At 36.7% G+C, this 20,169-nt stretch overlaps 1 protein-coding gene across 5 annotated transcripts in view; it reads right to left on the bottom strand.

The window, feature by feature from the left end:
* Nucleotides 1–20,169, bottom strand: part of Prkg2 (protein kinase cGMP-dependent 2) — a 110,208-nt gene that overhangs the window by 14,523 nt on the left and 75,516 nt on the right. For all 5 annotated transcript variants that reach the window (XM_048364172.1, XM_048364171.1, XM_048364173.1 and 2 more), the window contains 2 exons: nucleotides 19,615–19,756; nucleotides 158–321 (listed from right to left, as the gene is read on the bottom strand). In XM_048364172.1, coding sequence (XP_048220129.1) covers nucleotides 158–321; nucleotides 19,615–19,756 — 306 coding nt within the window. The remainder of the gene's footprint in view (nucleotides 1–157; nucleotides 322–19,614; nucleotides 19,757–20,169) is intronic.

Below are 20,169 nucleotides of genomic sequence, written 5' to 3'. Positions count from 1 at the left end.
ATAGTGTAAAATTTCAAACCCATTAAGTGCAAAGGAAGGAAAAGGACATACTTAAAAAGATTTCCAAAATGTTATACTTTTGTGTTTTACTATTTCTAAGTCGTTTTTCCATATGTCTAAGGAAGAGGCTGAAGGAAACTTGAAAGTTCACACTTACTTGCCCGTTAGAAGTTCATATACTAGGATTCCCAGAGACCAAAAATCTACACTGAAGTCATGTCCTTTGTTGAGAATGACTTCGGGAGCTACATACTCTGGAGTCCCACAGAATGTCCATGTTTTCTGTCCAGAACCTATCTTCTTAGCAAATCCAAAGTCAACCTGAAAACAATTGTCAAAGAAAATTTCAGCAATTGTACAATCTATTATTGTTTGTTATTATTATTATATTTTTTGTTGGTTCTGTACTTCTTTTGCTCAAGGCCAGCTCTCTACTGTCTGAGCCACAGCTCTACTTCTTGCTTTTATTTTTGGTAGTTTATTGGAGATGAGTGCCTCATGGACTTTCTTGCCAGTTTGGCTTTGAACCACAATCATGAGATCTCAGCCTCCTGAGTAGCTAGAATTATAGGCATGAGCCATCAGCACTCAGCTAAAACTTAAATTTTTAAGGTCATTCTTAACATTTTCACAAATTTCCTAAATTTACTACACTCTTATCCTTATTGTCACCACACAAACACACAGACTTTTGTTCAGGGTTGGGTATAGAGCTAGCAGCTTAGGAGACAGTTACATGCACACACTTCTATATTTATTACCCTGGAAGACAACAGACGTTTTTTGTTTTGTTTTGTTTCTTTTGTTGTTGTTTTGTTTTGTAGGTCATGGGGTTTGAACTCTGGGTCTGGGTGTTGTCCCTGAGCTCTTCAGCTCAAGGCTAGTGCTCTACCACTTTGGGCCACAGTGCCACTTGAGATTTTCTGGTGGTTAATTGGAGATAAGAGTTTCACAAACTTTCCTGCCTGGGCTGGCTTTGAACTGCTAACTTCAGATTTTAGCCTCTTGAGTAGCTAGGATTACAGGTGTGAGCCGTCAGTGCCGTGCTAGGCATTTATTTTCAAGCAGCCTGTAAGAAGAACTTAAGACAAAAATGAACTTGAAGATAGTATTCCAAAGAAGGAGATAAGACAGGACCTGGGCCTGTAAAGCTCATGATAATTTAAAATTACCAAACTGAGAGTCTAAACAAAAAAGAAGGCTTCAAACTGTATCATTCTTAAAAATCATTATGCATAATGCCTGCTTCTGATACATTTTGGTCATCCAAAGCAAAGCCCACAGCATTTCTTGCCACACACTGGCTCCATTAAGGCAGGTGGTGGATAACATTTGTATTAACTTATTTCTTTGGAAAACATCACTTAGCACCCATTCTAGGTCAAGCTTTGTGATTGACCTGTAGATACAGAGTTGACTATGAGAAGATCAGAGTGTAAAAATTACACATCATATTTTGTCATGCAAATTACAATGGAGAGTGAGGTATAAACTGGGGGCAAAAATCATGTACTTCCAGAGCATTCAGAAGTGAGGGCTGGGGAGGGTGGGATTTGAAGTTGATATTTGAGGTAACTAGAAATCAGGAACTCTCCTAGAAAAAGGCATCGGGAGGCCGAGGATTTAGCTCAGGCATAGCAAGTGCAAAGCCCTGAGTCTGGTCCTTATCAGTGAAGAAGGAGAAGGGGGCTGGAGGGGGGGGGAGGAGGAGGAGGAGGAAGAGGAGGGGGAGGAGGAGAAGGGGGAGGAGAAGACAGAAGAAGAAAAGCTAGAAAGACCAAAAAGAAAAGAGGCAGTACTATACTCTTCTTTCTTAATTTTTAAAAATTTTATTGTAAAGGTGATATACAGAGGGGTTATATACATCAATGAGGTAATGAGGACATTTCTTTTTTAACAGTGTTACCCCCTCCCTCATTTTCTCCCACTCTCCCCTACTCCCAGACCTCTCCCCCAAAGCTTTAAAGATCATTTCCAATGGAGTGTCCAGTGTGTTTGGCTGTTGCATTGGTTCACTCTTTGTCCTATGGTTTCTGTGATTTCCCCTTTTCTTCCGCAAATTAGATAAACTTATATACAAAACAGTGGGTACAGAAAAGAAAAAAAAAAACATTTTCAAAGGGGAGTAAACCAAAGTGAGGCCCGGGAGGGGAGAAAGGAAGAAAAAGGAAATAACCGCAAACAGCACACTAAAAAAACCAATCAAACAAACAACAACAGCAAAAACTCTTATTTCCATTTCTTGGAGTTCATGTCAATAAGCATCATTTTATATGCACATATGTTTTGAGCCATCGTGATCCTCTACTACGAATATCCTAGTCATATTTTAGTTATTACAAATGAAGGAACCCATGCAGCTTGTTTTTCTTTGGGTCTGGCTTACTTCACTTAATATAATTTCTTCTTTCTTTTCAGAACAGGGCTTCTGGATTCCCTAAGCTTCTACTTGGTGAAGTCTATGAACAGGACAAAGAAGAAGGCTGCAGTTGGAGCAGGTCCTCATTGAAAGGAGACAATGTATATCTACAACCCTGTATTGCTCAACAGTTTGACTTCCTTACACAGATGTATGTAGCAGGCACTTACTTTTTTTCCAAGCCTGTGCTTGAACTCAGCACCTGGTCCCTATTCTTGGGCTTTTTCACCTTGAAGCTACGGAGACTCTTTTTAATCTCTAATAGTTACAGATTTCATTTTCACAAAACCACCTTCTACCTCCTTCAAGTTAACAAGCATACAAATTATTCCTTGGCTTTAGCATGCACATTTTTTGGGAGGGGTGGCAAGGGTGTGTATGTGTGTGTGTGTGTGTGTGTGTGTGTGTGTGTGTGCACGCGCACGCGCGTGCACAGGTCCTACGGCTTAAACTCAGGGCCTGGGTTCTGTCTCTAAGCTTCTGTTGCACAAGTCTAGTGCTCTACCACTTGAGCCACCATAGGACTTCCGGTATTTTTGAGTACTTCAATGGAGGTAAGAGACGCATAGTCTTTTCAACCCTGGCTGCTTTGAACTATGGTCCTCAGATCTCAGCCTCATGAGTAGCTAGGATTCCATGCACATTTTAATATTTATGGTACACATAGATTGTTTCAGTAATAGAGCAAAAATCCTGAATATAAAAATTAAATAAAGGTAACCCACTGGAGAAAACACCTAAAAAAGAGTGAATGAAGTAGATAATCTACCATTTTTTTGGTCTAATACTAATACTGAATTTATTTTTTAATCTTAAATCTCTTGGAAACTTGGCATTTGATTGATACCTTGTAGTACTTATCAGATAATGGCAAATCTTTTATTACTGGTAAAAAGAATCCAAATAACCTTCTTTAAAGTAGGCTTTTACTGTGTTTCTTTTCATACTCCGAATGACTCACAACTGCTATATCTAAGAGGTGGCTGGGAGATACTATAAAATTAAAATTTGTAACCAACTGAGATTAGCATATCTACTGTTCCTCAGAGAAAGAGCCAATATGAAAATCCTAGCTAATTGTATAAAGGCTGAAATTTAAGAGACAAGGAGGCAATGCTTATAATTACATTTGTATGCACAAATGTATGAGACTGTTGTATTTTGTTGGTTTGTAATGGGCTCTCATCTCATTTTTAATTTAACTTAATTTTCCTCTTAAGAATGACTGGAAGTTCATTAACTATTTAGGAGAGTTTTTTCTACTTTCTAAAATAATATGTTTTAATTTGAATTGCTGATTTTCCTCTAGTAATATTTGCATATTAGTCCAAAGAGATGAACATTTTAGAATGTATAGAAGAAGATGACTTTCTTTAGCTCCTTGGATCCTAAAACCTTGGTCTGTTCCATTGCATTATAGAAAAGAGACATATCCAAATTTTTGTTCCTAATACAGAAGACCTTGGGTCCTGTTTGTCAAGTTCTGTGTATGTTCTATTAAAATCAAGCTATCTCTGTCAACAAGCTATCAACAAGGACAATCATGACAACTTGGTTCTTTCTTTTCTCCACCGACTCGAGGTAACAGAAAGGTAAGTTCCTCCATTTATTCACCCATTCAGTAATTTTTTTAAAAAAACACTACATGTAAACCATCAGGAATTAAAATACAGCCCAGGAATTAAAAGACAGTTGGGGTTCCAATAGAGCTGATATTGAACAGAAGAGATTCATACTAAACATAGAAATATACCATCATAATGATAATATACTGCCACATAGTAACACATAATACGAAGAAAGAAACAGCAGAACTAAGTACATGAACAACGCCAATTGTCCTTGTAATAAGGTGACCAGATGGAAAGCTCCAGGGGGAGGTAGTGCATGAATAGCTTTGAGTGGAAATCTGAATGAAATAAGGGAGTGGCAATCTGTAAGTATCTGCATATGAGTGACAGTGCCAGAAGGTAGAGCTAGCACAAATGTTTTGAAGTGGAATTATGCTTGCTAAATTCGTAGGTTGGCAAGAAGACCAATATGGTTGGGCCATAATGGGGAGAAAGGCAGGAAGTGAGGACAGTCTCTGGAGAGGGTTTGAAAAGGAAAAACCTTGAAGTTTTCTTCTAAGAAGTCATCATAAGATTACGAGAAAGAAGTATGATAGCATGGTCTGATTTATGTGTTAAGGGGATCAAAGGAGCAAGAAAGCAGATTTTATTCCTCTATTTTCTCAAGTTCTACTAGTAAAATAATTTTATTCAAAAGGAGCATCTCAAACAAAGATCTAGAATATACAGGTTTTCCTTTGGATTAATGTTCAATTCATTAAATATGACTGACATTAAACTAAATGTTTAAACAAATTAAGCTTCCACAGATTGCAGTAAGGTTTAAGAGACTTCCAGACCTGCAGCCATGATTTGCATCATTCAGAAATGGACAAATTATCATTGTGGCTTGCTAGAGTTTGTGTCTGGTAAGTATGAGCTTTTTCCCAGAAGTTTCTCTCTGGGTCAGTAAATTTGTCAGATACTGGTTCTCTCAGTCACATAAAAATGGACACAAAATGACCAGTCTAATTAAGCCAGATGATTCATGGAAACATAACATTCTGAAAAAATATTTATGTGGCATTTTTAGGGCATTTTCTTTACCCAAGTCTAGACAAGGGTAAAATGGAATCTGTTTATCCTGTCTGCCAACACCCAAAGTTAATTTAATGTCCTTCTGATACTAGTGCCCTTCCTCTAAACAAGCAACGATGGTTTACAGAGAGTGTCAGAGAGAGAGAGAGAGAGAGAGAGAGAGAGAGCACACAGAGAGAGAGAGAGAGAGAGAGACAGAGAGAGAGAGGGACAGACAGAGACAGAGAGCAAGACAGACAGAGACAGAGAGCAAGACAGACAGAGAGGGAGATAGAGACAAGAGACAGTCTCAGACAGAGACAGGCATAGAGACACAGAGACAGGCTAAGATATGAGTAGATGATACTTTGCTACTACAACAGCCCATTCTTCATGAGGCTATGGTGACTCAACTAATATATTCAGAGTACTTGGTCAATGTACTCTGGCTAGATAAAGAAAAGATTTATATGCTCAAGGGCAAACGATAAAGTTTGAGTTTCACCTTACATAACACCATCTCCTTGAAGCCCCCCTTGAATTACAAACCTCCTACAAAAATTCCCTAACACCATTTTCATTCCATTGTTACATTTTTGGTAGCAGTAGTGTCTAGTTGGTTTGAATAAACCTATATTCTTGAGTAAAAGTGAATGCAGTTTGACCCTACACTACTCATAACATGGCAGATTTTCAACTCAGGTTTTTTGAAAAATGAAGCAATAACAGTTAATCTCATTTCAGTAAGATATGGTAAAGTCTAGGAAGGTCAGGATGCTTGTAGGAGGTAAGCCTTGAATGGGGTTTCAAAGGGAAGATAAGTACTAAGCACAGGGATAAGTGTAATTTCCATTTAATAAATACACCTAACTACATTGGATTATTTGTCTAGCAAGAGAATATGGTTGGAATCAGTGAGTAAGTTTTATAACTAACGTTGAGAAATATGTGATACACACACACACACATACACACACACACACACACACACACACACACACACACACCAGACAAAAATTACAAAGCATGGCATAAAATAACCTCATGCCACCACCAGCAAAATAGCTAAAGATAACCAAGAGAGAAACCTCATATGGACTCCCAGAGTCTGTCTTCCTGCCTGTTGCTATAGGCACACCAGTGCTCAGGAATTTGCATTTATCATTTGCTTGAGTCTACCTATCTAACATCTCCAAATATTATATAAACTTTTAGTCCTTAAGTCAGACTTGTCACACCTATCTTGGGGGAAAATGAGATTTTTTTCATTCAGAATTATATTTATGGACTTAATGTACACTGGTACATTTATTTTATCATGATACATGAATTAATACACCATGATTCTTTTGCCCATTCTGCTGTTGATGGACATGTATGATATTTCTCATTTTGTGTTGTTACAGAAATGCTTCTATAGAACGACTTTCTCATATTATCTAGTGGATAGATATAAGGAACTGTGAATACTGTGTCAAAGATGTAGTATTTTATTAGATATTGTCAAACTTCTTTCTTCTTTACTGGTAATGTGTAAAAGCTCTTGCCCTACCCCCTCATCATCATTTGTTTAATACAAACTTTTACTTTTTGATATTTATAAGTGTAAATTCATAGTACTTTTAACTCGTATTTTTCCACTAGTAATTAGTTTGAACTGTAGCATTCTAATTAACTCCAATATCTGAGAAAGCAATCTCCTTCGACACTGCTCTTCTTGTCTTCATTAATGTCTTGGATATTCTAAGTCCTTGGTTATTCTAAAGAAACTGACGAATCAGCATGCCAAGTTCTATGAAAAGCTCTGCTGGAAGTGTGTCAAAATAGATCGACTTTCTGAGCATCAATAACTTTAAGGATGTCCAGTCTTTCTATTTTTAAGCATGGTGCATTTGTTTGAGTTAAAGTAAATAATTTTAGAGTAAATATTTCTAAGAAGGTCCAAAAGAAGAAACTCTACATTAACTTACTTCTACAGATACTGGGTTTTCCTGAACAGCAAGTGACTTTCAGGAGTGTAGGCACTATTGAATTTAGGGTTCTGGCACCAAGACAGAATGAATACATAGGAATCACTTAGTGGTAAAGACCACTTTGGTCAACATTTCACTAGCTAGAATTATATAGTACATGGTCAGAACTACCCAGAAAGAGAGGTGAGATAGGTTGGCTAGCCTTGGGCATAGCAGAGAGAATGACCCAGATCACCTATCAATTTAGGTCTTTTAAATATCTTTCCATATATTTATCAATAAAGCTATTATACATTGTTAGACTTGGTCATAGATACATTATATACTCATGCTTTTGTTGTTGTTGGTTCTGGGGCTTAAACTCAGGGCCGGGGAGCTGTCCCTGAGCTCTTTATGCTGAAGGAAAGCACTCTACCACTTTGAGCCACAGCTTCCAGTTTTCTGGTGGTTAATTGTACATAAGAGTCTCATGGACTTTCCTGCTTGGGCTGGCTCTGAACAGCGATCCTCAGATTTCAGCCTCCTGAGTAGCTAGGATTATAGGCATGAGCCACCAGTGCTCAGCATATTCATGCTTTTGGAAATGGTATTTATGTTTCTATTTGTGAATTGTGTTTCTGGAATTTAAAATATACTCAGTTTATACATTCACAATCTTACATCCCACAACCATATGATAAATATTCTAATTAAAATATTTCTTGTCACATTTTAGATTTCTATAGAGTTAATCATACCATCTGGTAGATTTGTTGTTTACTTTTCAACGTGTCTTTTTAAATTTATTTATATCTTACTTCACTGGGTAGAACCTGCAGTGAAATACTGAATGTTTGCTCTAAATTTTATTAGGCATCTTTCCTTGGATTACTAAGATTTATTTCCCTTCTGAGATTGTTAAGATATTTTATCTGGACTAATTATAAAAATGCACTAAAATTATCTCTGCAAATTTTGAGAGATTATGTAATTTTTTAATCTTGTAATCGGTTAAGGGATAATTTATTTGAATGGGCTTTCTTAAACTTGAAGTCTTTTTCTTTAAGAGTGGACAGTGAAACTAGAATCTTCATAAAGACTTCTTATAGATGCCTAGCTTCCCCCCGACCCCCGTGCCCAGTTTTTAACCCATTAATTGCAGCGTTCAGCATTACATACAGCATGTACAGCATTATAGGTCATACATTACAGCAGGTGAAGCTATCAAAGAGGGTACACTTTCAGTTCATAGGTTTGGACAAATATGTAATTTCATGTATGCAATATGTTGACATACTGGACACATTTTACTGCCCTAAAAATATTACTCTCCTATATTCCAACTCTTTTTACTTTCCCCAACAGTTTTTCCTTGTTACAAAATGTCACATGGTTGACATAACACATTATGTATTTTTCCCATAGTGGCATTTTTTTTTACTTGCAAACATGCATTTACTGTTTCTACATGTCTTTTCATGGCTTGATAGTTCATTTTATTTTGGCACTGAATAATATTTCCGTGTCAGATGTACCACAGTTTTATCTATTCACCCACTGAAGGGCATTACAGTGCTTCCAAGATTTGGTGATTATGAATAATGTTATAAAGTTTCTTAAACATTTGTGTGTAGGTTTTGTGTGGTCATAGGTTTCCAAGTCTTTTATGTAACTATCAAGGACATGATTGTTAGATCCCATAATAAAGATCTGTTTAATTTTGTGAAGAAACCAGCAAACTGCCTTCTAAAATGGTGGCACTGTTTGCATTCCCAGCCACTGAGCAACAATTCCCAATGTTCCAATTCTCACCGTCATTTCATGTTGTCAGGGCTTCAGATTTTAGTTCATCAAAAGATGTGCAGTACTATTTTGTTGCTTTAACTTTTAACATCCCAATTGTACTTTTATACATCTTCTTATAGGCACATTTTCTTTCTGTAGATGTTCTGCAGTAAGCTGTCTACTATTCTACCCATTATTTAGTCAAGTTGTTTTTTTCTTCTTTTGATTTAGTTTCAGTATATTCTTTTTGCCTTGATAACAGTCCTTTTTACACCTTTTACTGAAAGTTTCCCTTAACCTGTACTTTTCTTGACTTTTCTTCTACAGAATATGTGTCTAATGTCAACGAAGTCTAGCTTTTCAGTGATCTTAGTGATTTATATCACACACACACACACACACACACACACACACACACACACACACATCCCAAATGGTCACCACCATACTCAAAGTCATCTTAATGACCTTGTGTTGTAAGGAGGTTTATGAATTGTACCTTACATTATTTCTGTGATCCATTTTGAATTAATATTTATGTATCGCATGGTGTCTGTCTAAATTCACTTTCTTGTATGAGGATACTGTTATTCCAGCACCACTTGTTGAAAAGATTATTGTTGTTTTATGACCTACATTTGCTTTATTGTGCCTATTTCCAGACCACCTACTCTGAATGACATACTATTCTATTCTTTTACCAAAGGCGTGGGATGACTCTGGAGTACTTGTATTTTTTGTGTGCATGTGTGTCAGTCCTTGGACTTGAACTAAGAGCCTGGGTGATGTTCTTGAGCTTTTTTACTCAAGGTTAGCACTCTGTCACTTAACCCATACCACCTCCAGTTCTGGCTTTTTGGTGGGAAATTGAAAATAAAAGTCTCAAGAACTTTCTGCCCAATCCAGTTTCCAACCCTGATGCTCAAATCTCAGCCTCCTGAGTAGCTAAGATTACAGGCTGTGCCACCAGCACTCAGCTATTAATATTATTGATAATTTTTAAAACTATTTTTGCTTCATTGATTATCTGTAAAGATTTCCCATTTTCAATTTTTGTAAAGTCTGCAAGGATTGTTATTTATTTTGGTTACTTTGAATTTAATTTGTTCTTCATCTTATGGTTTCCTAAGTAAGAGCATAGATGATTGACTTTAGGACTTATTCATCTTCTAATCTATGTACTTGATCTTTTAGACTTCTCTATAAGCTCTTCCTTTCCTTCATTCTACAAATTTTGGTAAGTTCTGTTTACATTTTATTTAATTTAAAGTATCTACAATTTTTTCATGGATCCATGTGTAATTTACATTCATCTCTATGTGTTTAGGGATTTTGTAGTTATTCTCTATTACTGATTTCCACTTTAATTCCATGAAGCCTGACAGCAGACGTTGGAATGTCTTCAATCAAACATTCAAATGGCATTATATTTCAGGTGTATAAAAGCAAAATGATCTTAATTCTTTGCATATATCATCGATACCATTCCTTTTAGTTATATGTAGAAATATAATATGCTTTGAAGTTCTTGGATCTGTTAGTAGTTGATATTAATTTTAGTGATTCTCAGTGATTATAGTTTCAAATATTGTTTTTGTACTTTCATGCTCTTTTATTTCTATTTTATGATACATATTTTATGATACATAGGCAGTTTTGTTTTCCATAGTCCTTGGAATTTCTTTTTTATTGTTTCCTTCATTCTTTGTTCTCTGTGATCTTCATATTTTGAGATTTCTATAGAAACTCACAGATTGCTTTTTCTTCCTCAGTTGTGTGTAGTCTACTCATAAGTCCATCTAAGGCATTCTTCATTCTGTTGTAGAAGTTTGATCTCTAATATCTCTTTTCACATTCTTCCCTAAGATTTCCAAATTTCTGCTTAGATTGCACATCTGCTTTTTTTGTATGCTGCCCATTTTATCTGTTAGACCACGTTGTACACTAATCACCGCTGTTTTAAATTCTCGGATCCAATATTCTTACCTTCTGGTTCTGATGCTAGTGCTGCTTCTTCATATTGATTTTTTTTGGCTTTTAGTATGCCTAGTAATTTTCAATTGATAGCCAGCTATTATGTAAACTGCCAAAGGAATTGTAAAAAGCCCTTTGGTAATGGCGTAGCAGGATGAAAGCATTCAATAATTTATCAGTCCTTTAGTGAGACAAACCTCTGGACTGTGAACTTCCCTGTGTTTCTCAGTTATTTTGCCCTACCCCCTTAGATAAAGCAAGACAGCAAGAGTGGGCTGATAAGAGATATTTTAATCCTCCGGGTTCTTGGGCTCTGACAATAACCAGTTTTCCATGAGAGCAGTCTTTTTTAAGCACAGACTTCTCTGTCATATTTCAAAATGGCTCAGTTTTTCCCTCCCAGTACTGGAACTATTTTCTGTAGTATTTTCTTGTTTTCAGTAAATATTTAGTGGTTCAGCTCCTGGGGAAAAAGCTCACAAAGTGTAGGATCCTGACCATGACTCAGTCTCTCTGGGTTTTTCAATGATACACTGAGTCTCCAGCAATTCCCACCCAGCACTGGTTCCTAAAGAGGTTTTCACACACAAGGCGCTTCCCCTGTGAACTATGATGGTGCTTGTGTCTGTGTCTCAGTCTTCAAAGTATCACTTTTCCCTGTGTTTTCACCCTTTTCTTAAAAATCCAAGAAGCATATTTTGGGATTAAAAAAAATTATTTGGTCTTCCTAACATCTACTGCTTAGTAGAGTCTAGCAATTTCTGTGCTCCTAACATGTGGAACTGGGCAAAGACTTTTTTGAAAGAATTTTTAATGTTAAACTATGTTTACATTCTTAAGATATATATAGCCTAGTGATGCTATGTTAAGAGTTTGTATTGATTCCAATAGTGAATACTAGTAGTCGGCTTATGATTTATACACTGGATTTATGAGTGAGTATTAGTGTGCTTTTCTTAGAAGATTCCTTGGGAGAGTTTACAGTAATCGCCTTATAAAATTCTGATAAAAATTATCCTTCGGTTTTTGGAAATAATTTGCATAAAAGTTCCATTAAGGTTGATGTTACAAAAGTTTTTTTTTTTTTTTTTTTTTTGGCCAGTCCTGGGTTTTGGACTCAGGGCCTGAGCACTGTCCCTGGCTTCATCTTGCTCAAGGCTAGCACTATGCCACTTGAGCCACAGCACCACTTCTGGCCATTTTTTTCTGTATATGTGGTGCTGGGGAATTGAACCCAGGGCCTCATGTATATGAGGCAAGCACTCTTGCCGCTAGGCTATATCCCCAGCCCTACAAATGTTTTAATAGGATCTGCTCGCTCAGACTTTCTACTTCTTTGGTTAGTTTGGCTGGGTAGTTTGTGCACATTTTCTGTTATCTAAGTTTTTCTAGGTAATTTAAGTATCTAAGTGCTTCATCCTCCACCGCATAAAAGGGAACACCTGGAGACACATTGCCCAAATTCAGACCTTTCTCTGACACGCTTTCTTTGTTCAGTATTTCTATTTGAAAAACAAATTCTTTCCTATACTTGTTTTCATTAAATAGCCGGCCTCTTGTAGATATTAGATGCAATTGCAAAGAGAATTAAAATGTAACTTATCAGAATTTATAGAATGAAACTGAGGTCCTCCTACAAGGAATCTTTTTTTCCTTAAAGTTATTCAGGCCCCAGGCTGGGGCGCCCACCATGTCCTTCACTCAGATGACACCCTGCTGGGCCAGCTGACACCCCAATTTCACCACTGTTTCACTCCCACAAAGCCCTCTCCTTCAAGGCAATGCTGAAGGGTTTCCTGTCAACACTACAATTCCTATTTTTCTATTTGCTGGAATTTGCTTAACCGCCCATTATATAATCACATTTTATTCACATATTGGGAAAAATATTCTACAAGTCTATTAGATCAAGCTTATTAACTGCATTGCACATATTTTCTAAAGCTTTAAGGGCTTTATGGTCTAAATGTTCTATCAATTTCTGAGAAAAGTGAACTAAAATGTCTAAACTTGTCATGTTTCCTTACTCTGCCAAGGTCTGCTATTTATTATTGAGGCATCTCATCAGTAAATAAGAGGCTGGGACAGGGCACTGGTGGCTCATACCTGTAATTCTAGCTACCCATGAGACTGAGATCTGAGGCTAGAGGGTCCAGGGTTGAAGCCAGCCTGGGAAGGAAAGGCCAAGAGACTCTTAGCTGTCTTATCGCTCTCTTATCTCTTAACTATTCAGAAAAATCAGAAGTGGTAGGGGTGGTGCTGTGGCGCAAGTGGTAGAGCTCTAGCACTGAGCACAGTCTCAGGGACAGTGCTCAGGCCCCAAGTTCAAGTCCCAGGATCAGCAAGGAAAAAAAAAAACTCTGATTTTTTATGTCATTTTGGTAAAATGAGCCTTTCATCATTATCTAGCAACCTTTTTTTTAATCTCTAGGAATATGTCTTCCCTGATATTACCATGATGAAACTGCACTTAAATTGATTAAATGCTTCCCAGACATATCTTTTTCAACCTTTCTACACCCTTGTATTTTAGATGTCTCTTTAAAGCATCATAAGGTTGATTATTTTATGCATCTATTTGATAACATCTTTAGCTGGAGAATTATTAAGTGCATTTAAGTACATTAGAGTTATTTCTTTATTTGTGTTTTGGGGCTTTCCATTTTATTGTTCTCCTTTTCTTTTCTTGGTTTGGCAGTATTGAAGTTTGAACTCAAGGCCTCCCTCTCATTCCATTAGCTTACTCTAGCCCCACTCTTTGTTGGTAGTTTTGGAAATGGAATCTCACAGACTTTTCTACCTGCACTAGCTTCTAACTGTATTCTCTCAATTTCAGCCTCCTGAGTAGCTCAGCTTAGCAGTGTGAGATACCAGCACCCAGATCTTTGATTGTTTTCTACATTTCCTGTCTCTTCTTTTCTATCTTCTTAAATGCTATTTTATCCTCTTATTTTAATTTCAATGACTCCTACACTCAGTTTATCTGAGACTGGCTGGTGTTTGGTTATTTAGCATTTGTTCATTTTAATCCTACAAATTAACGATTATGATTATTGCTTTATACCATCATTTTAATTGGGTTAAGATCTGTATCATTTTTCAATGGTCCACACCCTACCTGGCTCCCCAGATTTTTCATAAGATAATTTTCATGTCTTTTGTATGTAGGAGTAAACACCTTTATCTTTCTTTAAAAATGTCTTCATTTCACTTTTTCTGACATGTAGTTTCACTGGGTTTATAATTAAAGTTTATTTCTCTCAAAAAATTTTAATCACTCTACTGCATTTTGGCTTAGTGTGGTGGTATCAAGTGAAAGCCTGTTTCCTTTAATCCCTTCAGTTTACAGAAGCTATCCTATCTCTTTCAAGATTATCTCTTAGATTTCCTTCAGAACCTTCTTACCCCAATAGCCAGCATCCACAAGAAGCCCCAGAGATTCACTTCTAGTGTTCAGCGGTAGAATCTCTGACACTGGCCCTGTCTAATCAACAGCAGAGATGCTGATGCATGCTTTAGAGTAGGTCATGAAAGGCCTGGTAGCCTTTCCTCAGGTATTTCGGTGACTCACTTTGATAGAAACCAGCTGCAAAACCATAAGGATATTCATCTAGTCCTGTGAAGGAGAGGTCTATGGAGAAACAAGGCCTCCAGTGAATGATAGCATCAGCTCAACAGCCATGGAAGTGTATCACTCTGGGTTTGGTCCTATACTCCACTGGATGCACAAGCCGCCAAGTGACAGTAGCCTGGCCAACTTGTGACTAAAACTAAATGAGACACCTTGAGTCTGAATAACCTCACAGAACCATTTCTTAACTCCAAAACTATAGAGTGTAGAAAATAATAATAGATTATTGCTGTTTACAGTTATTAAATTTTGGAGTGATTGAGGGGGAAAATAAACAGTGCTGTCTGTATAATCACCCCAAAGTTCTAGCAGAGGTGGTAGAAATCAAGGTAATGGCCGTCTTTGGGAGAAACATTTACCTTGAAACAAACATGAGAAAATCTTCTGAAATAAAGGTGTGCCTGCATTTTGAGCAGGTGGTGGCTGTGGTTCTATGAGTGCAATCTGCATCAAAATCTAGTGAATTCTATGCCACGTAGGTGTCTGTGCACTTGATGATGTCAATATGAAAGAAAAAAATGCATTGGAAAAATTGAATAGCAGAGGATTGATACAGAGAGAAAAGCCAAGAAAATTTAAATGATTTATGAAGAATGGGGCATAAGGACATTAAAATGGTCACTGGAAAGAAATGAAGAAACTTGAAGAATGGGGTCAGACATTCTGACACAATTTAATTTCAATCCTAGATTAAAATAATAATAATAATCCAAAATGTGGAAAATATGTGAAAATATGACTGGGAATATTTTAGAAATGTGTAAAAGGCACCAATGATAGAGCAAAGGAACCTTGACAAATCTGAGGGGTAAACTGTGTATTTGAGCTTCTATTTTTTAGTAGCTGTATTTAGTTTTACAGGCCTATAATCAATTTTAATTAATTTTTACTAAGCATATGTTAGAAAACAGGCTCAGCTCCTTTTCTTTTTTTAATATGGAAATCCGATTATTGTAGCAAAGCCTCCTGAGAGACCTAGCATTACCTCTTTCATTGACTGTCCATTTCTGAATTTTAATTTTCTAAACTGAGGTATTTGTCCATTCTTGCATCAATATCATACTTCTTCCATCACAAGAACTTTATAGTTAGTCTTGATATCATATAGCACAAATTTTCAATTTTGTTCTTTTTGTACAATGTGGCGATTACCTCTTTTAAATATTCTGTATAAAATGTAAACTTTATGAACTGAACACCTCGGGGTGGGGGAAGGGAAAGGGGGAGGCGGGGGGGGGGGTATGAGGGACAAGGTAACAAACAGTACAAGAAATGTATCCAATGCCTAACGTATGAAATTGTAACCTCTCTGTACATCAGTTTGATAATAAAAATTTGAAAAAATAAAATAAATAAAAATAAAATGTAAACTTTAGGAGTAAAGTTCTCTGTAGATCATTTTGAACATCTTATTAAAGATTGAGTTTATATGATCCATAAATACAGTATGTATTGCTAATTACTGATTTCCCATTGGTATTTTATGACTTTCAATGTAGAGGTCTTATAAAAATGTACATATAAAATATACTTTGTAAGTTTTTATAATTTATTCACGATAATTATATCATCTTAGTAAGATATTTTATAAAATTTGATGTTACTGTTTTTAGCCTTATTCACTTAAAAGCTTTGCTTCTAGTATGTGAAAATAAAACTTTTAATTGCACATTGATTTTGTATCAATTGTCACATTTAATTTCTTCATTCTCATACTTCTTTGTTAGACTTTTAAACTTCTACATTAAAATTTATGTTATTTACAAATATGGGAAGCAATTCCTTATTTTCTAATCTTTGACTCTTAGTTCTCTTTCTTGGTTGATTTCATTTGCCGAGACCTCTGTTACTATGCTAAATTACAGCTGTAAGTTTAGCTATCCTTACCTGGAAGGGAGTTCAATATCTCGTCATTGGGTATGATGTGAACGAAAGGTTTACTTTCCATCTCTGTCCAATGAGCAATGTGCTGCAGTGCGCAGTGGTGCACAGGTTGTTCACATGTAGATGTCACCTATCATGATGCCCTTTTATTAAGGCTTGAATATCTTTTCTTTGTGCCCTCACACAAGTTTATGAATATGTCATAATCTGATCAAATGTCTACTCCAGGAAAGCTATACCATCATCAATAAAAGCTTTGGTTGCATATTTAATATGAATTATTATAGTCTTAGCTTCTTAATAGATGCCTTACTCGGCTTTTCCTCTTCCAATTTGTGAGATCTTTTGTGAAAGATCTCTGTTCCTCATTCATTTTAAAGTGCATTAAATACACTTACTGTACATTCTGTATCCAATTTCTCCAAAATAAGAGGCACTTATCTGTCTGCTTTTGCTCTTTCCTTTTTTTTTTTTTTTTTTGTTTCTGGCAAGTAATGCTAACAGTAGTTCTTTTTTTTCTCTCATACATTTATTTTGTTATTTTTTAATGTAACTTCATGTTTCCTGGAACTTTATCCCCAAGAATTCTTTGTGTACTCACTTTAGAATATATGCTTCCAGAGAAAATATACAGTGAGTCTTAGTACCTTGGGAATGCCACAACATGGATTCATTTGAATTCTTGCTTATATTTTTCCATCCTGAAAAACTGGGCAACTAACCTCCATTAAGACTAGCCTGTGGTCAAGAATTCTTAGAGAAGACTTTTCTGTCTTGCCACAACATGGATTCATTTGAATTCTTGCTTATATTTTTCCATCCTGAAAAACTGGGCAACTAACCTCCATTAAGACTAGCCTGTGGCCAAGAATTCTTAGAGAAGACTTTTCTGTCTAGAGCCAAAACTAAGAAAGGCATGTTTCCTTGCATGTATTATCTCTATATATTTGATATTTGTTTCCTGGATTTTTCCCTCTGAAAGTTTAATCTCTGTGATTCTTGGACTTATACAATGTTCTCTGATTCAACTTTCTCATACTGCCAATGTTCAGAGCTTGGTCTCCTGTTCCCAAGTGTATAGCTACTAAAAGGAAGCCTCTCAACTGCTCAATGTTGCTGGCACTCACAAGATGGCAGCTTCCATGTTTGACCTTCACCACCAACTATTGCTCAGCCTTGCTTCCCAGACCCATGCTGTGTTATGAACTCAGCTATGCATTTGTAATACTGCTTGTCATGACTTTTCTTGCATGTTCAGATATTGTTGTAATGAAAGGGTTTCAGAGTGTTTTAATAAATACCTAGAACAGAAATATTCAACGTTTACTTTTTTGGGTGTTTTTTTTTTCAGTCATGGGGCTTGAACTCAGGCCCTAGGTGCTGTCCCTGAGCTATTTTTCTTTTTCTTTTCTTTGATATTTTTTCTGCTCAAGGCTAGCACACTGTCACTTCCAGTTTTTTGCTGGTTAATGGGAGATAAAAGTCACAGAACTTGCTCGCACTGGTAGCTTTAAACTCAATCTTCAGGCCTCAGCCTCCAGTGTAGCTAGGATTATGGGCCTGAGCCACTGATGGCTGGCTCAACATTTACTTTTTAATCTTTACATGTGTTAGTTTTTACTCTTCACTTAGGTGACTGGTAAATGAATGAGTAGGACAGATAACAGTCATTGGATACTATGCATACAAACACGGACCATTGCCCATGATGGTTTACTTCTAGAATATTCCAAAGGTTTCCTATTATCCTCTAGAGCTAAAGATCTCTAGAGACACAGCCAGTGAAAATGGTGAATAAGAGGAGTGAGACTGAGAGTACCTCCAATTCTCATACTGTCTTACTTGGATAAGATAAAGATTGAATGGACCAAAACAGTTCTTGGAAGTTAGCAAAATTTCACACAGAAAGAGGCTCTCCACAAGGAGCAATCATACATAGTAATTTAATCACTAAGCCTAAATTTTATAATTATATCATATGTCTTATAAAACCTATCTTAAAGGCTAGGAATATGGCCTAGTGGTAGAGTGCTTGACTTGTATACATAAAGCCCTGGGTTCAATTCCTCAGCACCACTTATATAGAAAAAAAGCTAGCCCTGGGTTCAATTCCTCAGCACCACTTATATAGAAAAAAAGCTGGAAGTGGCGCTGTGGCTCAAGTGGTAGAATGAGCAAAAAGAAGCCAGAGACCGTGCTCAGGCCCTGAATTCAAGCCCCAGGACTGGCAAAACAACAACAACAACAACAACAAAAGAAACTATCCTAAAAGTTGTTAAACAGAGCTGGAACCTGTGGTTCATGCCTGTAATCCTATCAGGAGGCTGAGAGCTGAGTATCACGGTTGGAAATCAGCTCAGGCAGGAAAGTCTGTGAGACTGTCATCTCCAACAAACTACAGAGAAAGTCGGCAATGGCACTGTAGCTCAAGAGGTGGATCACTAGCTGGAACAAAAAGAAGCTCAGGGACAGAACCCAGGCCCAGAGGTCAAGCCCCAGGACCAGCAAAATACAAAACAAAATAAAAGGTTGTTAAATAGATTAATTGAAAAAGGTTGAGCATTCTGTCTTTTTCACCTAAGAAACATTCAGGAAATAATGTTCTTCTGTCCTTATATGAAAGGTTGAAGTTGAGGCTGTAAAATTCAGAGATGGTTTAATGTCTTTAGGGAGCTATCAAAATGGACCCAGGGAATCTCAGCCTTGGTTCCTCATCCTTCTGGGTTCTCACCTGAGGCCCAAAGTACCTTGATTTCTCCATAGCTGTGGCCCTCTAGTTCTAACATAGCTAGAACACTATGCAATGTGACACTCAAAAGAGTTTCTGCTGGACATCAATAACTCCCAGATAGCAAGGAGAGTCTCTGTCCTCAAAGGGCCTGTGGTTTAATTTGATTCTCACCATCCATTACCTATTAGATTCACTTGGAAAGATTTCCAAACACCTGTTAATGCTTATGTGTTTATTGTCTCTCCCTCTGTATATATGTGGATATCTTGGTACAGGAGTACCACTATTTTCTTTATTGCTCATAGACAGTACCTATGTATAAAACACTTAAAATTTAGTTAAAATTATTCAACAAAAACCCCAAACAGAATCTAATTCTGAAAGCAAGCCATTATATGAGTCTTGAGTAGGAGAAACAAACATGGCTGACACATTGAACTTGCAAGCCCTGAAGAATACATTAATAACATTGTTCCCAATGTCATACACCAGTTTCAAAGGCCAGACTGAAAACAATAGCTCCACCAAATTATAAGGAAAATTACAACCACAATCTAACTTTGTCCTGGAAACATCTCACATGTTACTATAAATAAAAGGACTTGGCTTACCAATTTAAGGTAACCCTCGGCATCTAGAATTAAGTTTTCTGGCTTCAGGTCTCTGTAGATAATACCTAGTCGGTGCAGGTAATCAAATGCTTCCGTCACACAAGCAACACAGAATTTGGAGGTGGGCTCATCAAAGCTGCCTCTGCAATAAAACCATTTCCATTTTTAATACCCCAGATATATGTCTTTGGTGTTATTCTAGGTGTCCATTATTATAGTGCACTTTATATAATGTGGAATCTTTTCAGAGCACCAACACTAAAATATATTTTATACTTTCAATGAATTAGGCTACTGATCCTAAAGAATCTAACTGCAATATGGAAATCAAAATGTCTACATTTAAGTAAGTGTTTCTAGTACTCACACATAAACATGTAATATAGGAAAACAAAAAAGAGACTTTTGGACTTCTGTGGCATGTTGTGATAGGAACATATTATTGGATATTCCTATCACAACATGCTCATCTTCTTCTCAGATGGTCATTAGACATTTCTTGCCTAGGCCAGTGATTCTCAGCCATAAGTGCACAAAGCAACTTTTTGTTTGTCA

Source organism: Perognathus longimembris, chromosome 16, assembly GCF_023159225.1.
Source record: "Perognathus longimembris pacificus isolate PPM17 chromosome 16, ASM2315922v1, whole genome shotgun sequence".
Taxonomy (NCBI): Eukaryota; Metazoa; Chordata; class Mammalia; order Rodentia; family Heteromyidae; genus Perognathus; species Perognathus longimembris.
Note: the sequence above shows the minus strand (reverse complement) of the source record. Positions and strands in the feature narration are given on the sequence as shown.